This window comes from Lucilia cuprina, chromosome 4, assembly GCF_022045245.1.
Source record: "Lucilia cuprina isolate Lc7/37 chromosome 4, ASM2204524v1, whole genome shotgun sequence".
NCBI classification, from domain to species: domain Eukaryota; kingdom Metazoa; phylum Arthropoda; class Insecta; order Diptera; family Calliphoridae; genus Lucilia; species Lucilia cuprina.
Window position 1 is genome coordinate 21,278,513 of NC_060952.1, and position 17,888 is coordinate 21,296,400.

General features: G+C 28.2%; 2 protein-coding genes across 6 annotated transcripts in view; one reads left to right on the forward strand and one right to left on the reverse strand.

Moving 5' to 3' along the window:
* LOC111684491 (endonuclease III-like protein 1) overlaps nucleotides 1-9,561 on the forward strand; it is a 30,115-nt gene extending 20,554 nt beyond the window's left edge. The window contains exons 5-6 of one of the 2 annotated variants that reach the window (XM_046948113.1): nucleotides 3,909-4,215; nucleotides 9,404-9,561. The gene's annotated coding sequence lies outside the window, so the exon portion shown is untranslated. The remainder of the gene's footprint in view (nucleotides 1-3,908; nucleotides 4,216-9,403) is intronic. The other variant, XM_023446674.2, reaches the window with a different exon arrangement.
* The window catches only part of LOC111684472 (putative mediator of RNA polymerase II transcription subunit 29), a 36,655-nt gene continuing 21,373 nt past the window's right edge, over nucleotides 2,607-17,888 (reverse strand). Inside the window, exons 1-8 of one of the 4 annotated variants that reach the window (XM_046948111.1) lie at nucleotides 8,751-8,898; nucleotides 8,105-8,613; nucleotides 7,808-8,043; nucleotides 7,538-7,737; nucleotides 6,206-6,349; nucleotides 5,946-6,112; nucleotides 5,260-5,888; nucleotides 2,607-4,159 (exon numbers count right to left, since the gene is read on the reverse strand). In XM_046948111.1, the coding sequence (XP_046804067.1) occupies nucleotides 3,730-4,159; nucleotides 5,260-5,888; nucleotides 5,946-6,112; nucleotides 6,206-6,349; nucleotides 7,538-7,737; nucleotides 7,808-8,043; nucleotides 8,105-8,386 (2,088 nt within the window). In that variant the 5' untranslated portion in view covers nucleotides 8,387-8,613; nucleotides 8,751-8,898 and the 3' untranslated portion in view covers nucleotides 2,607-3,729. Of the gene's footprint in view, nucleotides 4,160-5,259; nucleotides 5,889-5,945; nucleotides 6,113-6,205; nucleotides 6,350-7,537; nucleotides 7,738-7,807; nucleotides 8,044-8,104; nucleotides 8,614-8,750; nucleotides 8,899-17,888 lie in introns of those variants that run through there. The other 3 variants (XM_023446656.2, XM_023446650.2, XM_023446663.2) reach the window with 3 other exon arrangements.

Consider the following 17,888-nt stretch of genomic DNA (forward strand, 5'->3'; position numbering starts at 1 on the left):
CAGATTATCGTTATTTTGGCTCTATCTCTTCTACTTTCCAAAGTAAATGGACTTTTATGTTTTCACACAAAAAATTAGTTTTTGATGGGAAATGAATGTGATCACAGATTATCGTTATTTTGGCTCTATCTCTTCTAGTTTCCAAAATAAATGCACTTTTATGTTTTCACTCAAAAAATTAGTTTTTGATGGGAAATGAATGTGATCACAGATTATCGTTATTTTGGCTCTATCTCTTCTAGTTTCCAAAATATATGGACTTTTATGTTTTCACTCAAAAAATGAGTTTTTGATGGGAATTAAGAGTGATTTTGGCTCTATCTCTTCTAGTTTCCAAAATAAATGGACTTTTATGTTTTCACTCAAAAAATGAGTTTTTGATGGGAATTAAAAGTGATCACAAAATTATTTTTTGATGGGAAATGAAAGTGATCACAGATTATCGTTATTTTGGCTCTATCTCTTCTACTTTCCAAAGTAAATGGACTTTTATGTTTTCACTCAAAAAATTAGTTTTTTATTTTGGCTCTATCTCTTCTAGTTTCCAAAACTATGTTTTCTTTAAAAGAATGAGTTTTTGATGGGAAATGAATGTGATCACAGATTATCGTTATTTTGGCTCTATCTCTTCTAGTTTCCAAAATAAATGGACTTTTATGTTTTCACTCAAAAAATGAGTTTCTGATGGGAAATGAAAGTGATCACAGATTATCGTTATTTTGGCTCTATCTCTTCTAGTTTCCAAAATAAATGGACTTTTATGTTTTCACTCAAAAAATGGATTTTTAATGGGAATTAAAAGTGATCACAGATTATCGTTATTTTGGCTCTATCTCTTCTAGTTTCCAAAATAAATAGACTTTTATGTTTTCACTCAAAAAATGAGTTCCTGATGGGAAATGAAAGTGATCACAGATTGTCGTTATTTTGGCTCAATATCTTCTAGTTTCCAAAATAAATGTACTTTTATGTTTTCACTCAAAATAAGAGTTTTTGATGGGAATTAAAAGTGATCACAGATTATCGTTATTTTGGCTTTATCTCTTCTAGTTTCCAAAATAAATGAACTTTTATGTTTTCTCTCAAAAAATTAGTTCTTGGTGGGAATTAAAAGTGATCACAGATTATCGTTTTTTTGGCTCTATCTCTTCTAGTTTCCAAGAAAAATTGGCTTTTATGTTTTCTCTCAAAAAATTAGTTCTTGGTGGGAATTAAAAGTGATCACATATTATCGTTATTTTGGCTCTATCTCTTCTAGTTTCCAAAATAAATGGACTTTTATGTTTTCTCTCAAAAAATTAGTTCTTGGTGGGAATTAAAAGTGATCACAGATTATCGTTATTTTGGCTCTATCTCTTCTAGTTTCCAAAATAAATTGACTTTTATGTTTTCACTCAAAAAATTAGTTTTTGGTGGGAATTAAAAGTGATCACATATTATACTTATTTGGCTTTCACTAAAAAAATGGATTTTTAATGGGAATTAAAAGTGATCACAGATTATCGTTATTTTGGCTCTATCTCTTCTAGTTTCCAAAATAAATAGACTTTTATGTTTTCACTCAAAAAATGAGTTCCTGATGGGAAATGAAAGTGATCACAGATTGTCGTTATTTTGGCTCAATATCTTCTAGTTTCCAAAATAAATGTACTTTTATGTTTTCACTCAAAATAAGAGTTTTTGATGGGAATTAAAAGTGATCACAGATTATCGTTATTTTGGCTTTATCTCTTCTAGTTTCCAAAATAAATGAACTTTTATGTTTTCTCTCAAAAAATTAGTTCTTGGTGGGAATTAAAAGTGATCACAGATTATCGTTTTTTTGGCTCTATCTCTTCTAGTTTCCAAGAAAAATTGGCTTTTATGTTTTCTCTCAAAAAATTAGTTCTTGGTGGGAATTAAAAGTGATCACATATTATCGTTATTTTGGCTCTATCTCTTCTAGTTTCCAAAATAAATGGACTTTTATGTTTTCTCTCAAAAAATTAGTTCTTGGTGGGAATTAAAAGTGATCACATATTATCGTTATTTTGGCTCTATCTCTTCTAGTTTCCAAAATAAATGGACTTTTATGTTTTCACTCAAAAAATTAGTTTTTGATGGGAAATGAAAGTGATCACAGATTATCGTTATTTTGGCTCTATCTCCTCTAGTTTCCAAAATAAATGGACTTTTATGTTTTCACTCAAAAAATTAGTTTTTGGTGGGAATTAAAAGTGATCACAGATTATGGTTGATTAGGCTCTATCTCTTCTAGCTTCCAAAATAAAAGGACTTTTATGTTTTCATTCAAAAAATTAATTTTTCATTGGGAAATATCGATTTGTGATGAGAAATAAAAGAGTGTTAAGCGTTAACCTTTGGCCTCCAATATCTTGCTTCACGCACAACTAGTTATGCTAAGAGGAAGCTATGTGCCAATTTTCATTTAGCTATCTGAAATTCCCTAGATTGCTCATTTTCTTGCCTAATTCTCCTGGGGTAAATTTTTAATTATCACATGACAATAAACATATAACATTAAATTTCAAAATATAATTTCGATTATTCATATAATTTTGCTTTTTTGACATAATAGTTGTGTAAATGAAAACAAATTTGAAATATATGTAGTTATTGTATATTTTATTTGAAATAAAAATCTTGATGAATATTTATTTTTATAATAAAATGGCACTTAAAAATATAATTAATACATGATAAATTAATGTATTCTTTTAGTTGTAAGGTAAATGAACATTTCTAATAACTATGTTTTATAAAATATTAACAAATATCTATTTTTAAAAACATAACGTCGCTTCAATTATAAAAAAGAGTTATTATTATTTTTTTTTAAATTATTCAAAAATAATTTAATAGTTAACCGGACGTTCAATTACTGCTGAAAAATAACCATTTTAGTTTATTTTAGTGACATTGTGTAATATTAGAACATTATTTTTTTTCACATAACCCAATATAGTTAATACATTTTTAAGTATTCACTCTTACATCTAGATGTATATAGTTTTTCAAGACAACATACTTGAAAGAAACTTCTTAAATAAAATAATTATCTATTTAATTTGTTCAAACCTTTTTTTATATAGTAGTTAAAGTGATATATATATTAACTTTAATTTTAAAATTGTAGAACTTTATAATTTTAACAATTATTTACTTATTGTTAAGTAATATTATTTAGAATTTTATAAACGCTATAATAACTATTACTAATTTTATAATATTCGATACGATAACTATAAACTACACTACACAACAAATAAACTGGCTTTAGGTTTCAAATAGTTTTGATTACGTTACATTTAGTTAAACTTGTTTTCAAAAAGTACAGATTACAACAGATTAGTATTTTTGAAAGTAGTTGTTTTAAAGACTTTTTTTTGCAAAACATAATTTTGTAAGGTTTTATAAATATGAAAATAATAAACTGAATTAGTTACATTTTTGAAGAAAAAAAAAAAACAAATAATAAAGTTAAGTTAAACACAAATTACAGAGAAAATAAATAAACATTGATTTTTCTTTTTAATCAAATACCAATTAAAGTTAATAACAAAATAACATAAAGTTTTCTTTTTAAACAGTTTCAACTCATTCCTAATTTTCGTTGCATTTATCGTAATTATTATTGTTCGCTTTTTAAAAGTGTGATATTCGTATACCTCCTCGTCCTTGAGTCAGTTTTTTACGTTTTTTAATATTTTTATTTTTGGAATTTTTAAACTATAAATCCGTTATGGGTCCAGCTACACTTAGCTTAACGGGCGAATTATTATGTGCTAAATTTGCTGTTGATGTTGTTGTAGTAGTTGTATTATTTGTGCCACTATATTGATGTTTTTGCTGTTGTTGTTGTTGATGATGATGATTACTATGTTTAGTCCATTTATGATTATTTTTAGAATTAGCAGTAACAGATGGAGTAGCAGCGATAGTGGAACGTTTAGTATTTTTAATGCCCTCACCCTTAGAACCACTACCAATACCACCATCATTACTATTACTACTTACAACCACAAGCTTATTAATATTTCCACCATCACCATTTGATAATTCTTGGTGTTGTTGCTGTTGTTGTAGTCGATTATCAGTGGCCTTGGAGGATGGGGGATGTGATGTATTAACTTGCAAAGTTTTTACCAAATTCTCAAGTCTAAAATTGAGATTAAAACAACACAAAAAAAAATACGATAATAATTTGAAATTTAGGTGAGTTACAAAATGTTTTCATGTATTTAATGATATATTCACAATTACATTTATAAAGGTGTCATGAACAATTTTGTTATTATTTAAGAAAAATCTATAGAGATAAAGATTTTTAGATAATTTTTTATATTGTTTTATTATTAAAAGACTATGTTTGAAAAACTTGAAGCGAAAATAAACTTTTTTAATTACAAATACTTGACAATCCTAAGTTTTGAGAAAATTACAAAATATATGTTTGAGTATGATGTTATGTTGGATTTGTTGAACAATATATAAAAATCTATCCACATTGACACCTTTATAAATGAAACTTGTTGTTTAGTGTATATTGTTGTTGATTTAATATGTTGTGTTAGTTTGAAATGTTGCAGTGTTAATTAAATGTTGCATGTGTTAATTTAAACTAATGATAAATTGTTAGAAAACTAAAAACAATTAATGCTATAACAAACATTTAAACTAAAGAATTATTTTTATATTTTTGGTTAAATAAAATATTAGGCTAAATTTTTAAGATGTAGGGGAATCAATTGAAAAATAGAGTCAACTATTTTTTTTAATAAAAGGAGTTCATTCAAAAGATAACTACTACTGATTAGTAAAAATTTATAAAATATATTCAATTAATGTTATTCCTTAAAAAGGTTTTGTTTAAGAAGGTCTTTTTTAATAATTAATCAATCTGAATGGTTATGAATTTTAATTTTTTTTAAAAGACTTGATCTTACTTTTCTAAAAGCAAATTTTTATGACCTATTTATTGAGATTCGAAACAAGTTGTTTAAAAATATTTTACCTTAACTTTGTGCTATTTTCAGCCTTTAAATTAGCTAACAAATAGTTTTATTTTAATTCTTTTTTAAAAGAAATTTTCCCTAATTATTTCCAGTTTCAAAAAAATACCCTCTCAAGCTTTTTAAATATTTTAAAACATTTCAATGATTATTTTAAAGCTTTTCTTTTCTGTATGTTAAAAATTTGTTTATCTTTGTAAAAAATAATGAAAATGTTTAAAATTTATAAATTTATAATTAAACCCACGCTATAATACGTTCATCTGCGTCTTTACGAGCGGCCACCGCTTCTTTAAGTTCTCTTCGTAAATCTTGTGGTGTTATATTGGCAACTGCTGGACTATCGATATTATCAGCCTCATCTGATGATAATTTCTTAATTGTTTTCTCTTTTTTTCGTTTAATTTCATCAGCCGGTGATGAGATTAAAGCAAAATTTGGTGGCGACATTATAGGACCAATCTTATTTGTAATATTACCACCATTTATGCTGCCACCATCGGAACTAGAAAATGAATTGCGCATATCTGATGGTGGTCTTTGTTGTGCCGTCACAGAAGCTATATCCGCCGTCGAAGTGGTGGAGGGTGTTTCCACTATGTGTAATGGTTCTTCTTCCTGTTCATCTAGTGACGATGTAGCTGGCTGATGGTGAATAGTGCCATAATGTAGATTCATAGGAGTCGGTTGTGTGCGACGTGAGTGGGGAAAAGATTTACGTGTTCTTAAAGTTTCATTTTCATAGATAATATCGGGTACACTACGATTGTTATAAAGGGCAGCTAACATTTGTCGCATATATTTATTTTCTGCCTCTAAATGATTAAGACGTTTATTGGTTTCTTTTCTATCCACACGTAAATGATGAACTTGTGACTGTAATTGAAAATAATTAAGAAATGTCTTTAATAGTAAACAACATATATAGAATACCTTTAATTCTTCTATATCACGCATCATACGTAAATTTGATTCATTCATGGACCATTGTCTTTCCTCTACCATGGCCTTAACACGATTCAATAAAGCATCTTCTCTTACTCTAGCCGCATCTTTAACCTCACGTACGACATCGGTCATCATGCCAGGTGTATAGGCACCTATAAATAAAATTTATTGATATACAGTAATTAATTTGCTACAATTTCGAACACACTGGTTGTCCCTCTTTTTCTTGTTTTTTTGAAACGCACCTGAATGATATGATGGCGCTGGACTTTGTGTACCAAATGCACTGCCAAACACCATCGGTTGGCTATGGGTACTTAATCCACTTATGCTATCTCTACGGTGCCTCATACCCAAATTGGGAGCGTGCTTTAAAACTTCAATACAAACTAAAAGTTGAAACACCAACAAAAAAATATTGTACAGGATAAGAGGACAATACAAAGAAAATTAAAAAAAAGACAAAAATAAATAAAAATTAACAAAATACAACAATAATTTTTAAATTACAGTTACAATTATACATACATTTTCAAAATTTTTGTTTAAGTAGATACAAAGTTTAGTTTAGATTAGTTAGATAGAAAGAGAAAAGTGTTATAGGTTTTTATTTTACAGAGATAAATAGAAAAAAAACATCAGATTAGATTAAAAATAAAAGTTATTAATTATAATTATACATTTATGTACAGGGATATACAAGTGTATTGAGAAATAAAAGAAAAACTCAAAAAAAAACGAGGCGTGATAGGTGATATAAATTTTAAAAAAATATTCTTAGGGCGGATTTTTCTGATAAAAATAATCGAACTTCATTGTTTAAACCTAGTCATTTACGTTACTTATTACCTTAGTTTAAGGGCGAGTTTTTCTGATAAAGAAAATCTTCATTTTTGGTTAAATCGGGTTTAATATATGTTTCGTGTTTTTTCAGTTATCAGTAAAGTTACTTATTATCTAAGTTTAACTCAAGTTATAAGTGAGAAAATATAATTAACAAAAACAATAAAACAATGATCTCGAAAAAACAAAAACTTAATATCTTAAGTAAATTGCAATTTTCTGATTTGTTTTGTTTTATTTATTATTATTTTAAATGTTTATTTAACATTTTGCTAAAATTTCCCATTTTACAAAAGTATTGTTTGCAAAAAACAATTTTTTTGAGTTAAAATTGGCAATACTAACAAAGTTAAGTGAACTAAAATCTAAAACTGAAAAACACAATCATCGGTTAAAGTCCGCATAAATTTGTTCTGAGTTTAAGCTAACAGCAAGTTAAGCCTAGTTTAACTGAGGAGTAAGAAACCCGCCCTAACTGAGTGCTATTGCCCAGTTAAACCTAAGTAAAAGTAAGAAAAGACAATCAACAAAAACAATAAAATAATGAAGCCGGAAGAAGAAAAAACTATAATTCAATACTAAAATCTCCTCATATCTGGAAACTTAATTTCAATAAAAACAACAAATGTTTAAAATTATTTTTATAAACACACTAATGTAAAACAAAAATACATATGAATATATATACATATTATGTATTTTATCAAATTTCCTTCACCTCCTTTAAAACTTACCTTTAGCTTCATGTAAATCTCGACATATTTTCGTATTTGTTTCATGTAACAGCTGGATTTGTTCCATTAAAATATTAAAGAATTTATTATTTTGATCCATGTCATTGGGTAAATTATTACGACGATCTGGTGTATTTTGGCCACTTAATTTCGAATCATTATCCGAGGGATTCAATAAACAAGGATCACTAAATCTGAAACTATATTAAGAAAATAAAAATTAATTTCTTTATATAAAAATTAAACATCACTTGAACAATCAACAGTTACCCTCTACTTATATTGGGATTACTACTGCTGCCATCTAAAACATCTGTAGAATTGTTTTCATGTTCGGAAGATGTACCACCACCACTGCCTCCCATAATATTGACCATGGGTGGTAAACTGGCAAAATCTTGTGATCCATCATTTTGTTGATAATAACCACCACCAACTGGTGGAAACATCATGGAATAGCGATTATTAAAGGAATTTGTAGAATGTTTCATAAAATTTGGCATATTCTGTAAAATGTTGATTTAAAAAATGAATTCTTTTAAATTTCTGTTAAAAGGAAAAACTTACTCTTTGAAAACCTTGACTGAAGGGAAGATTATTAAAACTATTGTTATTTGGCATGTTGTTGCTACCATTGTTCATGGGATTTGTTCTCATTGCAAATTGCTGTTGTTGTTGTTGTTGCGACTGTTGGTGTTGATTTAAATTGGCCATATTAAAAAGTACTGGAGGCTGTTGTTGTTGCGCCGAAGATGATGATGGTATTGAAAACAAGTTCTTATGATTCAAATTATTAACAGACATTGCTGCAGCTGCTGCTGCAGATGTTGCAGCATTTGCTGTCATCATATTATTATTAGTGGGATTATAATCGAGAAATTCCGATGAAGATGATAATTGTGCTGTTGAGGCATCCTTTAGACAAGTTTCTAGCCAAGCATCCAAATGATCTTTTGAATAGCCGCTATTACCACTGCCAATAGTTGATGGTAATATAGTTGTTGGTAGTGCTGTTGTTGTGGCTGCAGTATTGCGTGATTTTAGTTTTTTACGTTTTCCCACTTCACTGATTGTTGCTAAAAAAATATAGAAAAATTAACAATAGTAATTAAATAAATATTTAATTAACATGTAATAAATTAAAGAAATAATTATAAGTTTTAAATTGTATATACACATTTTTTTTGTACAAATAAGTATTATTCAAATTGACCTTGATCATTTTATATGTGCGCTCCACTTGTTGCTGTTATTGCGGCAAATCTTTACACAAAGTATTTTTTGTTGGAAGAGATTTAATTTTGAATTCAATGCAAACTATTTAATTGAAATTTTTTCTTTTGTTCTGTTTTCAGTTCATTGGTGGTGTTCGGTTTTGTTTATTTGTTGCATTGCCATCATCAAATACCATTTTTAGTTCGATTTATGTCTATTGTATTTTTAAAATTTTCTATTTCCGTTTAAATCACATCATATTGTTTACGGATGATTAAGTAAAGAATCTATTTCAATTTCATTTTTACAAATAAATACACTGAACAGTTGTGAATTGATAAACATACAAAATCTATAATAGAATATTCGTATTGTTTGATGCAGACAAGGTGTAGTCACTATTCGTTTAAGGGAATGATGCCAGGTTCTAAATGTAATTGAATTAACACAAATTTGAAACTCTGAAATAAATTTTGCAAATTTTTTTGCGATATTTATCAATTTTTGATATATTTTATTTGGAATTTAAACAAAAATAAATACAGAAATGTTTTATTATTATGAATATAATATTTGTTATCGACAAAATGTATTTTATGATTGGAATATGAATGAGATATTAATGGTTAAACATTTTTCATTTATTTGCAGAAAACTCGATTTTATTAACTGGCGCAGTAATCCCTAACAACTTGAAATTGGAGTTTATTATTATTTTTAATTGTGTTGATTTATCTTTGTATAAATTTTGTTATTTAAAATTCCTTTAAAGTTATAATTAATTAATATAAATATTTCCCATTTTCTTTTTATAAAATGCATTCATTATCACTCCTTGTGTGTCTTCGCTAATTTCTTTAAACATTACAAAAGTCTGGCAACGCTGTATCAACGTTAAATCAGCGCCATCTATTGTTACCATAAACGATTTTAATTTTTCCAAAAAAATAGATTTTTCAGTCTGGCAACATTTGGTCAAAATTTCGACCCCAATAACAAAAATATGGCAACTCTGAGAACACAGTGATGCCATATTGTTTTTCTTTGCTGCATGCATTTTTCTTGCCATTGTTGCCAGACTGAGAAATCGATATTTTTGGAAAAAATAAAAACATTGATCAAAACAATAGATGGCGCTGTCATGACCTTATTGCCAGAGTTGCCAGACTATTTCAAATTATTTTAAAAAATATGTGCTTGTAGGATAAAAAGAAAGTATTTTAGTTAAATTAATGATTTGTTTTCCCTTTACAGTTTATTACGGATTGATATGTATGTGTCAAAGAAGAGCTTTCTGGGTTTTTATCCAGCAAAGATTATATTAAAATTTTTTACCAAGATATATAAGGTTCGACGTAATGTTTTTTGTTATTGATATTTTCTATTTAAATGAAAGACAAATACTACCAAATAGTACCTATATTCTTACTTATGATGTCCAATCATCATTACATTAGGCCAACCAGGAAGTATAGTTAGTTAAAGGAGGATGTACATATATGTACACATCAAATCCAAAGAAATACACCTAGGCCTCTATCGGGCCTGTTGTGCGCTCCTTAACCAGTTGCACAGGTGGGAATCGAACCCACTACCTCCGGTCTACCAGACTAGAGCACTAACCACGACAATTGAATCTTCGCTCCGGAACGACCCGAGTCATATTCGGCCAAAGATTGTCAACCCAGCGACAGTTGAATCAACCGAAAGTTTTTTTTCCCCACGAAAGAACTATCGGCCAAAGTCGAGCTGTTACAACAACAACAACAACTAACCACTAACCTAACCTACCGGAGGCCTCCAGAAATTATAACATCCATTAATATCTACTTAAACAAATCAAAAAATCTGGCAAGGGGATTCACGTCCTTATTGACTCATTTGATGCGTTATACGGCGATAAGTCATCTTATATTTGTTATTATAACTAAAGTTTAAACCTACGTTATATCTTGTTCCTTCTTTGACCTTTAATAATCTTAAGATTGATTCATCTATAAATTTATATTAAAACGATTTATTTTACGACAAAAACATCCACAGAAGAAAAATTATGAAAAGTTATGACGTCAAATGTTGCGAAACATTGATTTCCATATTTATTTCTTTCAAACAATATATAACAGAGGTAATACTTTTATTTCAAACCATAAAAAATTTATAAAGGGGACTTCACTGTCTTAAATCTTTAGACTAAGATATGTCGAAAGCATACAGCAACATATTCGTATGTAGTCATAATCGCACAGCACTTTTAAAAATGTGTTGATCTGTGTATTTTACGATTATTTAAAATGTTACGTACGAAATTGTCAATTTGTTCGATCAGACCCATCAAAGTCTATCGATATTTTTTGTTCAAGTATAGGTGGAATCTTATGTAAGTTCTTTCTCCTCCTTCTCTATTATTCCACATACTATACACAATACTTGACAACATTTATGTGAGAAACAAATTCATTTGAATATTTACTTGACATGAATGATTCATAAGAGTAAAAAATTTGTTTATTCATTCATTTTCCTTGATTAACAATAATAACATTTAGTTGGAGCAGCAGTTAAGACCGAATATAAATAAACAGTTAATAAATATATATCTATGTATATGAGGTGTATACATTTGCACGGTTAGTATTCTTTGGTATGTATGTGTTTAAGCCTTGACAAAAGAACACTCGTATAAATTGAGAGATTTTAAGCCCACATTGACATAATTTGCTATTTTTTTTTTGCATTATTTTGCTTTGTTTTTATTCTCAACATACCAGAGATTTCTTATTTTTTTTAATGCAAAAGAGAAATGAAAAAAAATCAAATTCCACTTGAGTCATCGTCAACTGTTAAAAATGACCGACCACATAATGAGAAACGAGTAAAAAACAATGCTATCAATTTGCTTTGATTTTTTGCCATGTCTAGCAAATACTTCTAATTCTTTGCTATAATAATCATATAAAACGGTAATTGATATTAACCATGCAAAATTGATATTTAGATTTGATTAGAATTACAAAATGTAATGACAATGTAATGTAATATCCCCTTTTAAATCTAGTATTAAACAGTGTAACGGTTTTTGACATCCAACACACACTTAAAGAAACTAAACAGTAAAAAAAACATTAATTATAACAGTTAACTAATTTTAATTCTTTAAAACTTTGATCTTCAGTTTTTCAATTATTGAGCGGTCATTATACCACTTTAGTGGGGAGGTCATATTGGGTTTGTGGTGATGTTTGTAACGTATAATAATAGTGGTCCTATACCCTCCTTAAAGTATACCAATCGGCTCAGAATCATTTTTTGAGTCGAGTTAGCTATATCCGTCTGTCTGTCCATCTAAATCTTGTAATCAAACTTCAGGTCGTAATTTTGAAGATATTTCAATAAAATTTGGTATATGATATGCTATTGTCCCAGTGACAAAACCTATTGCAAATGGTTAAGATCGGTCCATTATTGCACCTAGCCCCCATACAACTGAACCACCGAATATGGCTTGTAGACCTTGTAATCAAACTACAGATCGCAATTTTGAAAATAATTAAATGAAATTTGGCGCATGATTTTCTATGGTACCATAGTTCGTCTAAAAATGGTTAACATTGGTGCATTAATGAACCTAGCCCCAATATAACTGGACACGCCGAATATGGCTTTTAAGTTCATAATTATGTTTAACACACTCGTATGTCGACAAAAAGCTGCAAAACCAAGTTCTATACTAGCCTTGATGACCCTCATGAACTCTTTAATTATAGGGCTACATTTGACCCTAGCCCCTATAAAAAGTCTCCCTTCAAAATTTGACTTAAATGTCCACAGTTCTATTCAACAATAAATTGCTTAAATATCTGAGGAAAGGTACAACTTGAATGTTTTATTATGAAAACTTAATCACATTTTACTTTTTGTAACAGGTGTAGTGTATTTTATGGTCAGCCTCGCCCGTCTATAATTTCTTACTTGTTTTGTGTTTTCTATAAAGCAATATTATTAACTGCCATGTAATTCGATTAAAAATAGAAAATGTATAATTTTCTGCTCAATTTGATTTGAAAATTTCTATTTATACGCTTAAAAAATAATTGACCAAAGTAGCATATCATTAATATGAGAAAGATACAAGTTTGTCATATAAGATAAGATCACACGTTTGTTTTGAAGTATTAAATTTCTCACGATAAACGACAATTGATTACAATGATAAAAAATATTAAGGAAATACAAATTTATATACACATGCATTTTTTAAAATTTTAAATATGTATGCAAAAAAAAATCTTATATTTTCAAGAAAATGTGAGAGATCAAAGTTTGTCCTTTGGACCAGAAGAAAATCATTTTTCACTTATTTTATTGAGACTTTAATTTTTGTGATTTTGATTTTTTCACAAAACAGATTTTAAGTATATTTATATGTAAACAAAATACATATCTTAAACTTTTTGTATCCGCTCTTAGGTGAACAATTACTATTTCCACATTTACTAATTGTATAAACCAAATTTTATTTCAGATCACATAAGTATAAACCATAAACTAAACAGAAATACAAGTTTAAATCAATTTTAATTTCTTTTCCTGAATACAACTTTAAAAAGATAAATAAATCAATTCGTAACGGTTGTATTTTACTTCTAGAGTACATCTGTATGACCTTCCGTGACTTCTATAAAAAGAAACGGTCGTTTTTTAAATAAATAAAGTCCAATTTAATCGTAAAACGTACAATAAAAACTCACATTCTATGAATTCGAACAGTATACAGACATATCATCAGCATGTGCGTGATAGACCAAAGAATATACAAAAAAATATATATATAAAAAAGTACAAGAACATAGTGGCAATTTCATTATTAATAGATTTACTTAAATAAGAAAATCTTTCTCCGAACCAAAAGTAAATAAAACAAATGCATTTTCTTCTCTTTGATGGAGATACTATGCTGCTTTATCTGGTTTAATTTAAAATAGAATTGAACCATATCACTGTAATGATTATGGATTCTAGAATCCCTATTTAACATGTCTATGATCTGGTTGTTATTCCCCCTTTTAAAGTTGTTTTTATGGATAAATCCGCTTTCTATAGACATATAAATATTTTATAGTTTTTCTGTTCTTTTCAATGAAGGAGACAAAATTATGGCAGTATGGCGGCAAGAGCACAAAATAAAAAAAATATATTCCATATATCAACACATTTCATCTTTTAATGAATGAATACAATTTATTTATAAATTAATGAATGAAATGTATGTCTATTAAACATGATGCTGGTGGTGGCAAACAATGGATATGATTAGAAAAGAAAAGTTCTTTGGGATGTCTTAGAACTCTGTTATCGGTATGAAATACATTTCTATCTAAATAATTTATTTAATTGAAAGTAAACATGTTTTACAAGCAATTATACATGTTTTTACAAAATTTCTTATATGTTACATTAAAACGATACAAAATATATTAAAAATTAAAGTACAACTACACAATAAGTGTGCCAGCAGATTAATACACGTTTTCAGAGATATTGATAGATCTAGAGCATCTGTGTAGTTAGGTCCGAATTAATACATTTGATATACAAATGATTTAAACTATAAATTAAAGTAAAGACTAGACTACGTAATAGACTAGACTAGAATATGGGTCAGACAATAGACTAGGCTATAGACTAGACATAGACTAGACTATAGACTAGACCATAGACTGGACTATAGACTTGACTATAGACTAGACTATAGACTAGACTATAGACTAGACTATAGATTAGACTATAGACTAGATTATAGACTAGACTATAGACTAGACTATAAACTAGACTATAGACTAGACTATAAACTAGAATATAGACTAAGTAGACTATATATTAGACTATAGACTAGACCATAGACTAGTCTATAGACTAGACTATAGACTAGACTAGACTAGACTATAGACTAGACTATAGACTAGACTATAGACTAGACTAGACTATAGACTAGTCTATAGACTAGACTATAGACTAGACTAGATTATATACTGGACTGTTGACTTGACTATACTAGATTATACACTAGACTAAAGACTAGACTATAGACTACAATATATACTGGAGTATGGACTAAGCTATAAACAAAACTATAGTCTATAGACTACACTATAGACTAGACATAGACTATACTATAGACTAGACTATAGACTAGAATATAGACTAGACTATAGATTAGACTATAGACTATACTATAGACTAGACTATAGACTAGATTATATACAGGACTAGACTATAGACTAGATTATATACAGGACTATAAACTAGCGTGTATACTTGACTATACCCCATACTGTAGACTAGACTATACTAAATTATACACTAGACTAAAGACTAGACTATAGACTACAATATATACTGGAGTATATATTATATACAGGACTAGACTATAGACTAGATTATATACAGGACTATAAACTAGCGTGTATACTTGACTATACCCCATACTGTAGACTAGACTATACTAAATTATACACTAGACTAAAGACTAGACTATAGACTACAATATATACTGGAGTATGGACAAAGCTAAAAACAAAACTATAGTCTATAGACTACACTATAGACTGAACTTTAGACTAGACTATGGACTAGACTATAGACTAAACTATAGATAAGACTATAGACTAGATTATAGACTAGACTATCGACTAGACTATAGACTAGATTATATACTGGACTATAAACTAGGCTGTAGACTTGACTATACCCTATACTATAGACTAGACTATACTATACTAGATTATACACTAGACTAAAGACTAGATTATAGACTACACTATATACTGGAGTATGGACTAAGCTATAAACAAAACTATAGTCTATAGACTACACTATAGACTGAACTATATACTAGACTATATACTAGAATATGGATTAGGCTATAGACAAGATTAGGTTATAAACTAGACTATAGACTAGACCAGAGACTACACCATAGATTAGACTGCAGACTAAACTATAGTTTAATTCATATACTAAGCTAAATACTAGACTTTATACTAGGCTATAGACTAGATAGACTACAAACTACACTACAGACTAAACTATATACTAGTCTATATAACTGGACTACCTACCATAAGTTTACATGTGAGAAAAAACATTGAGGTACCGCGATATTTTTTCATATTAAACGAAGTGAATAAAGTACTGAAATCAGACCAACAATTTGTTCTTCGTAATCCTTTTAAACAAACAATCTTCCATGGTTTATTCAAGCTATCACGTGTTATATTGATACCCGAATCTGATCTGTCGGAACTTCTATAGTTTTTTTTAATTTTATATAATGTGCCAAAATAAAACAGACTTACAATCGATTTAAATAGGTATGTTTATTTTAAACCAAAGATAACTTATATTTATTTCATATAGTGATTTATCTACTGATTTTATAAAACAAAAGCCCACATTTATTTAAAGATCAAAAATAATTTTTTGTAAATTAATATAAACACTCACAACAACACTCTTAATAAAACAGTCCACTTAACCTTCCCCTTTACTTTGGATACCAACAGCAGGCGAGTTCGTTAACCAAAATATACTATATAAAGTATACGTTTATCAATTTTTTTTCCAAATTTTTATGTTAATGAATGTAAAATGCCAACATGAGTGAAGTTGATATGCTAATGGCGCCGCTGCTTTTCAACATGCAATTGTATATAGAAAACAAAAATTAAGTGAATTACAAAAGAAACTAAATTCATTCATTAAAATTTGTTTATACTACTATATATACACTGCCCCAAAACAAAAAAACAGAGAAACACAGTCGGCCAGATTAACGAACGCCACCGTGGTGGAACTAAGATCGCCAAAATTTAAAAAATGCTAAATTTAATTGCACAAAGAATTAATTGTCATAGATACAAACATTAAGTAAGATAAATACTGTGCAGTAATATAATGATATCTTTGAAAAAATTTTGTTTACAATGGTAATCAATACACATGTATAGAAACTGTTCAGAAAGTGTATCTAATTCCATAAATCGTTACAAATTCTATACACAGTTTTTTTCTCAGTTAGCATTTTTTACATTTTTGATAACATTCGAGTAATTTATGACTCATCTGCACAATTGACATTATAATGTAAGCGCTCATTTTCTGATCATGAAACATAATTTTTAGGTTTACAAACAATTACAATAATGTAGAAATCAGTTTTTGATCTTTCAACTGAGTGTTTTGTCAATTTTTAACATTGAAAATGAAATAAAATATCAAATATGCTACAAAAGTCAAATCATGCTAAATTATGCTCTTATGGGTAAAATATGCTCTAACAAATCAATGACAAAATTCTTAAATTGGTCTGAAACGTGAAAATATGTTGTCCATGAGTCTCTACAACGCATCACAAAAAATAAGCATTTACATATTTTGGTTTCCCTGCTGATTAGTAATTAAAGTATAATATAATTAAAGTTCCTTGACACCAAATTGTTTGCTAACTCTTCTAAAAGAGTCATTTATGAGTCCCTTTTCTAATCAGTTTCGAATAATTATTGATTTTTTTTTTGTAGCCAATTGTTCCGTTGCAAACAAAAGAATTAAGAAACAATTTCAGATCTTTTGACTGCTTGATAAACGATCACAAAATAATTTTAAAAACTAACATATTTTAAACACCATTATGATACATTTATGGCTGTTATATATTTATTCATATAACCAGTTTTTAATCATATATCGGGATCATTTTCGAATAATTTTCCAAGAACTCAACTTATTGATCACATTTAGGGCATCAAAAGGAGTCAAAAACGACTGAGTTTACTCATTAATCATCCAATAATCTTCTAAATGCTAACTGGGTTATTCCCAAAATAATAAGATCATTTAATTCTTTTAATTTTCTGTTTACATTTGTTATTCATGTTTTAAATATAGCTGATAAAACAACAAACAAGTGTTAATGTTAATTTTATGTAAATGTTTGTTTGGGTCTTCTTAAAATGAATAATTATTTTAATTTTTTTGTTTTGGTTTTTCTATAAATTTTATTTAAATTTTAATTTGTATCTTTAGGGTTTTAATTAAGCGTCCTATATTTAACGCTTTTTATGATATTATAAATTAA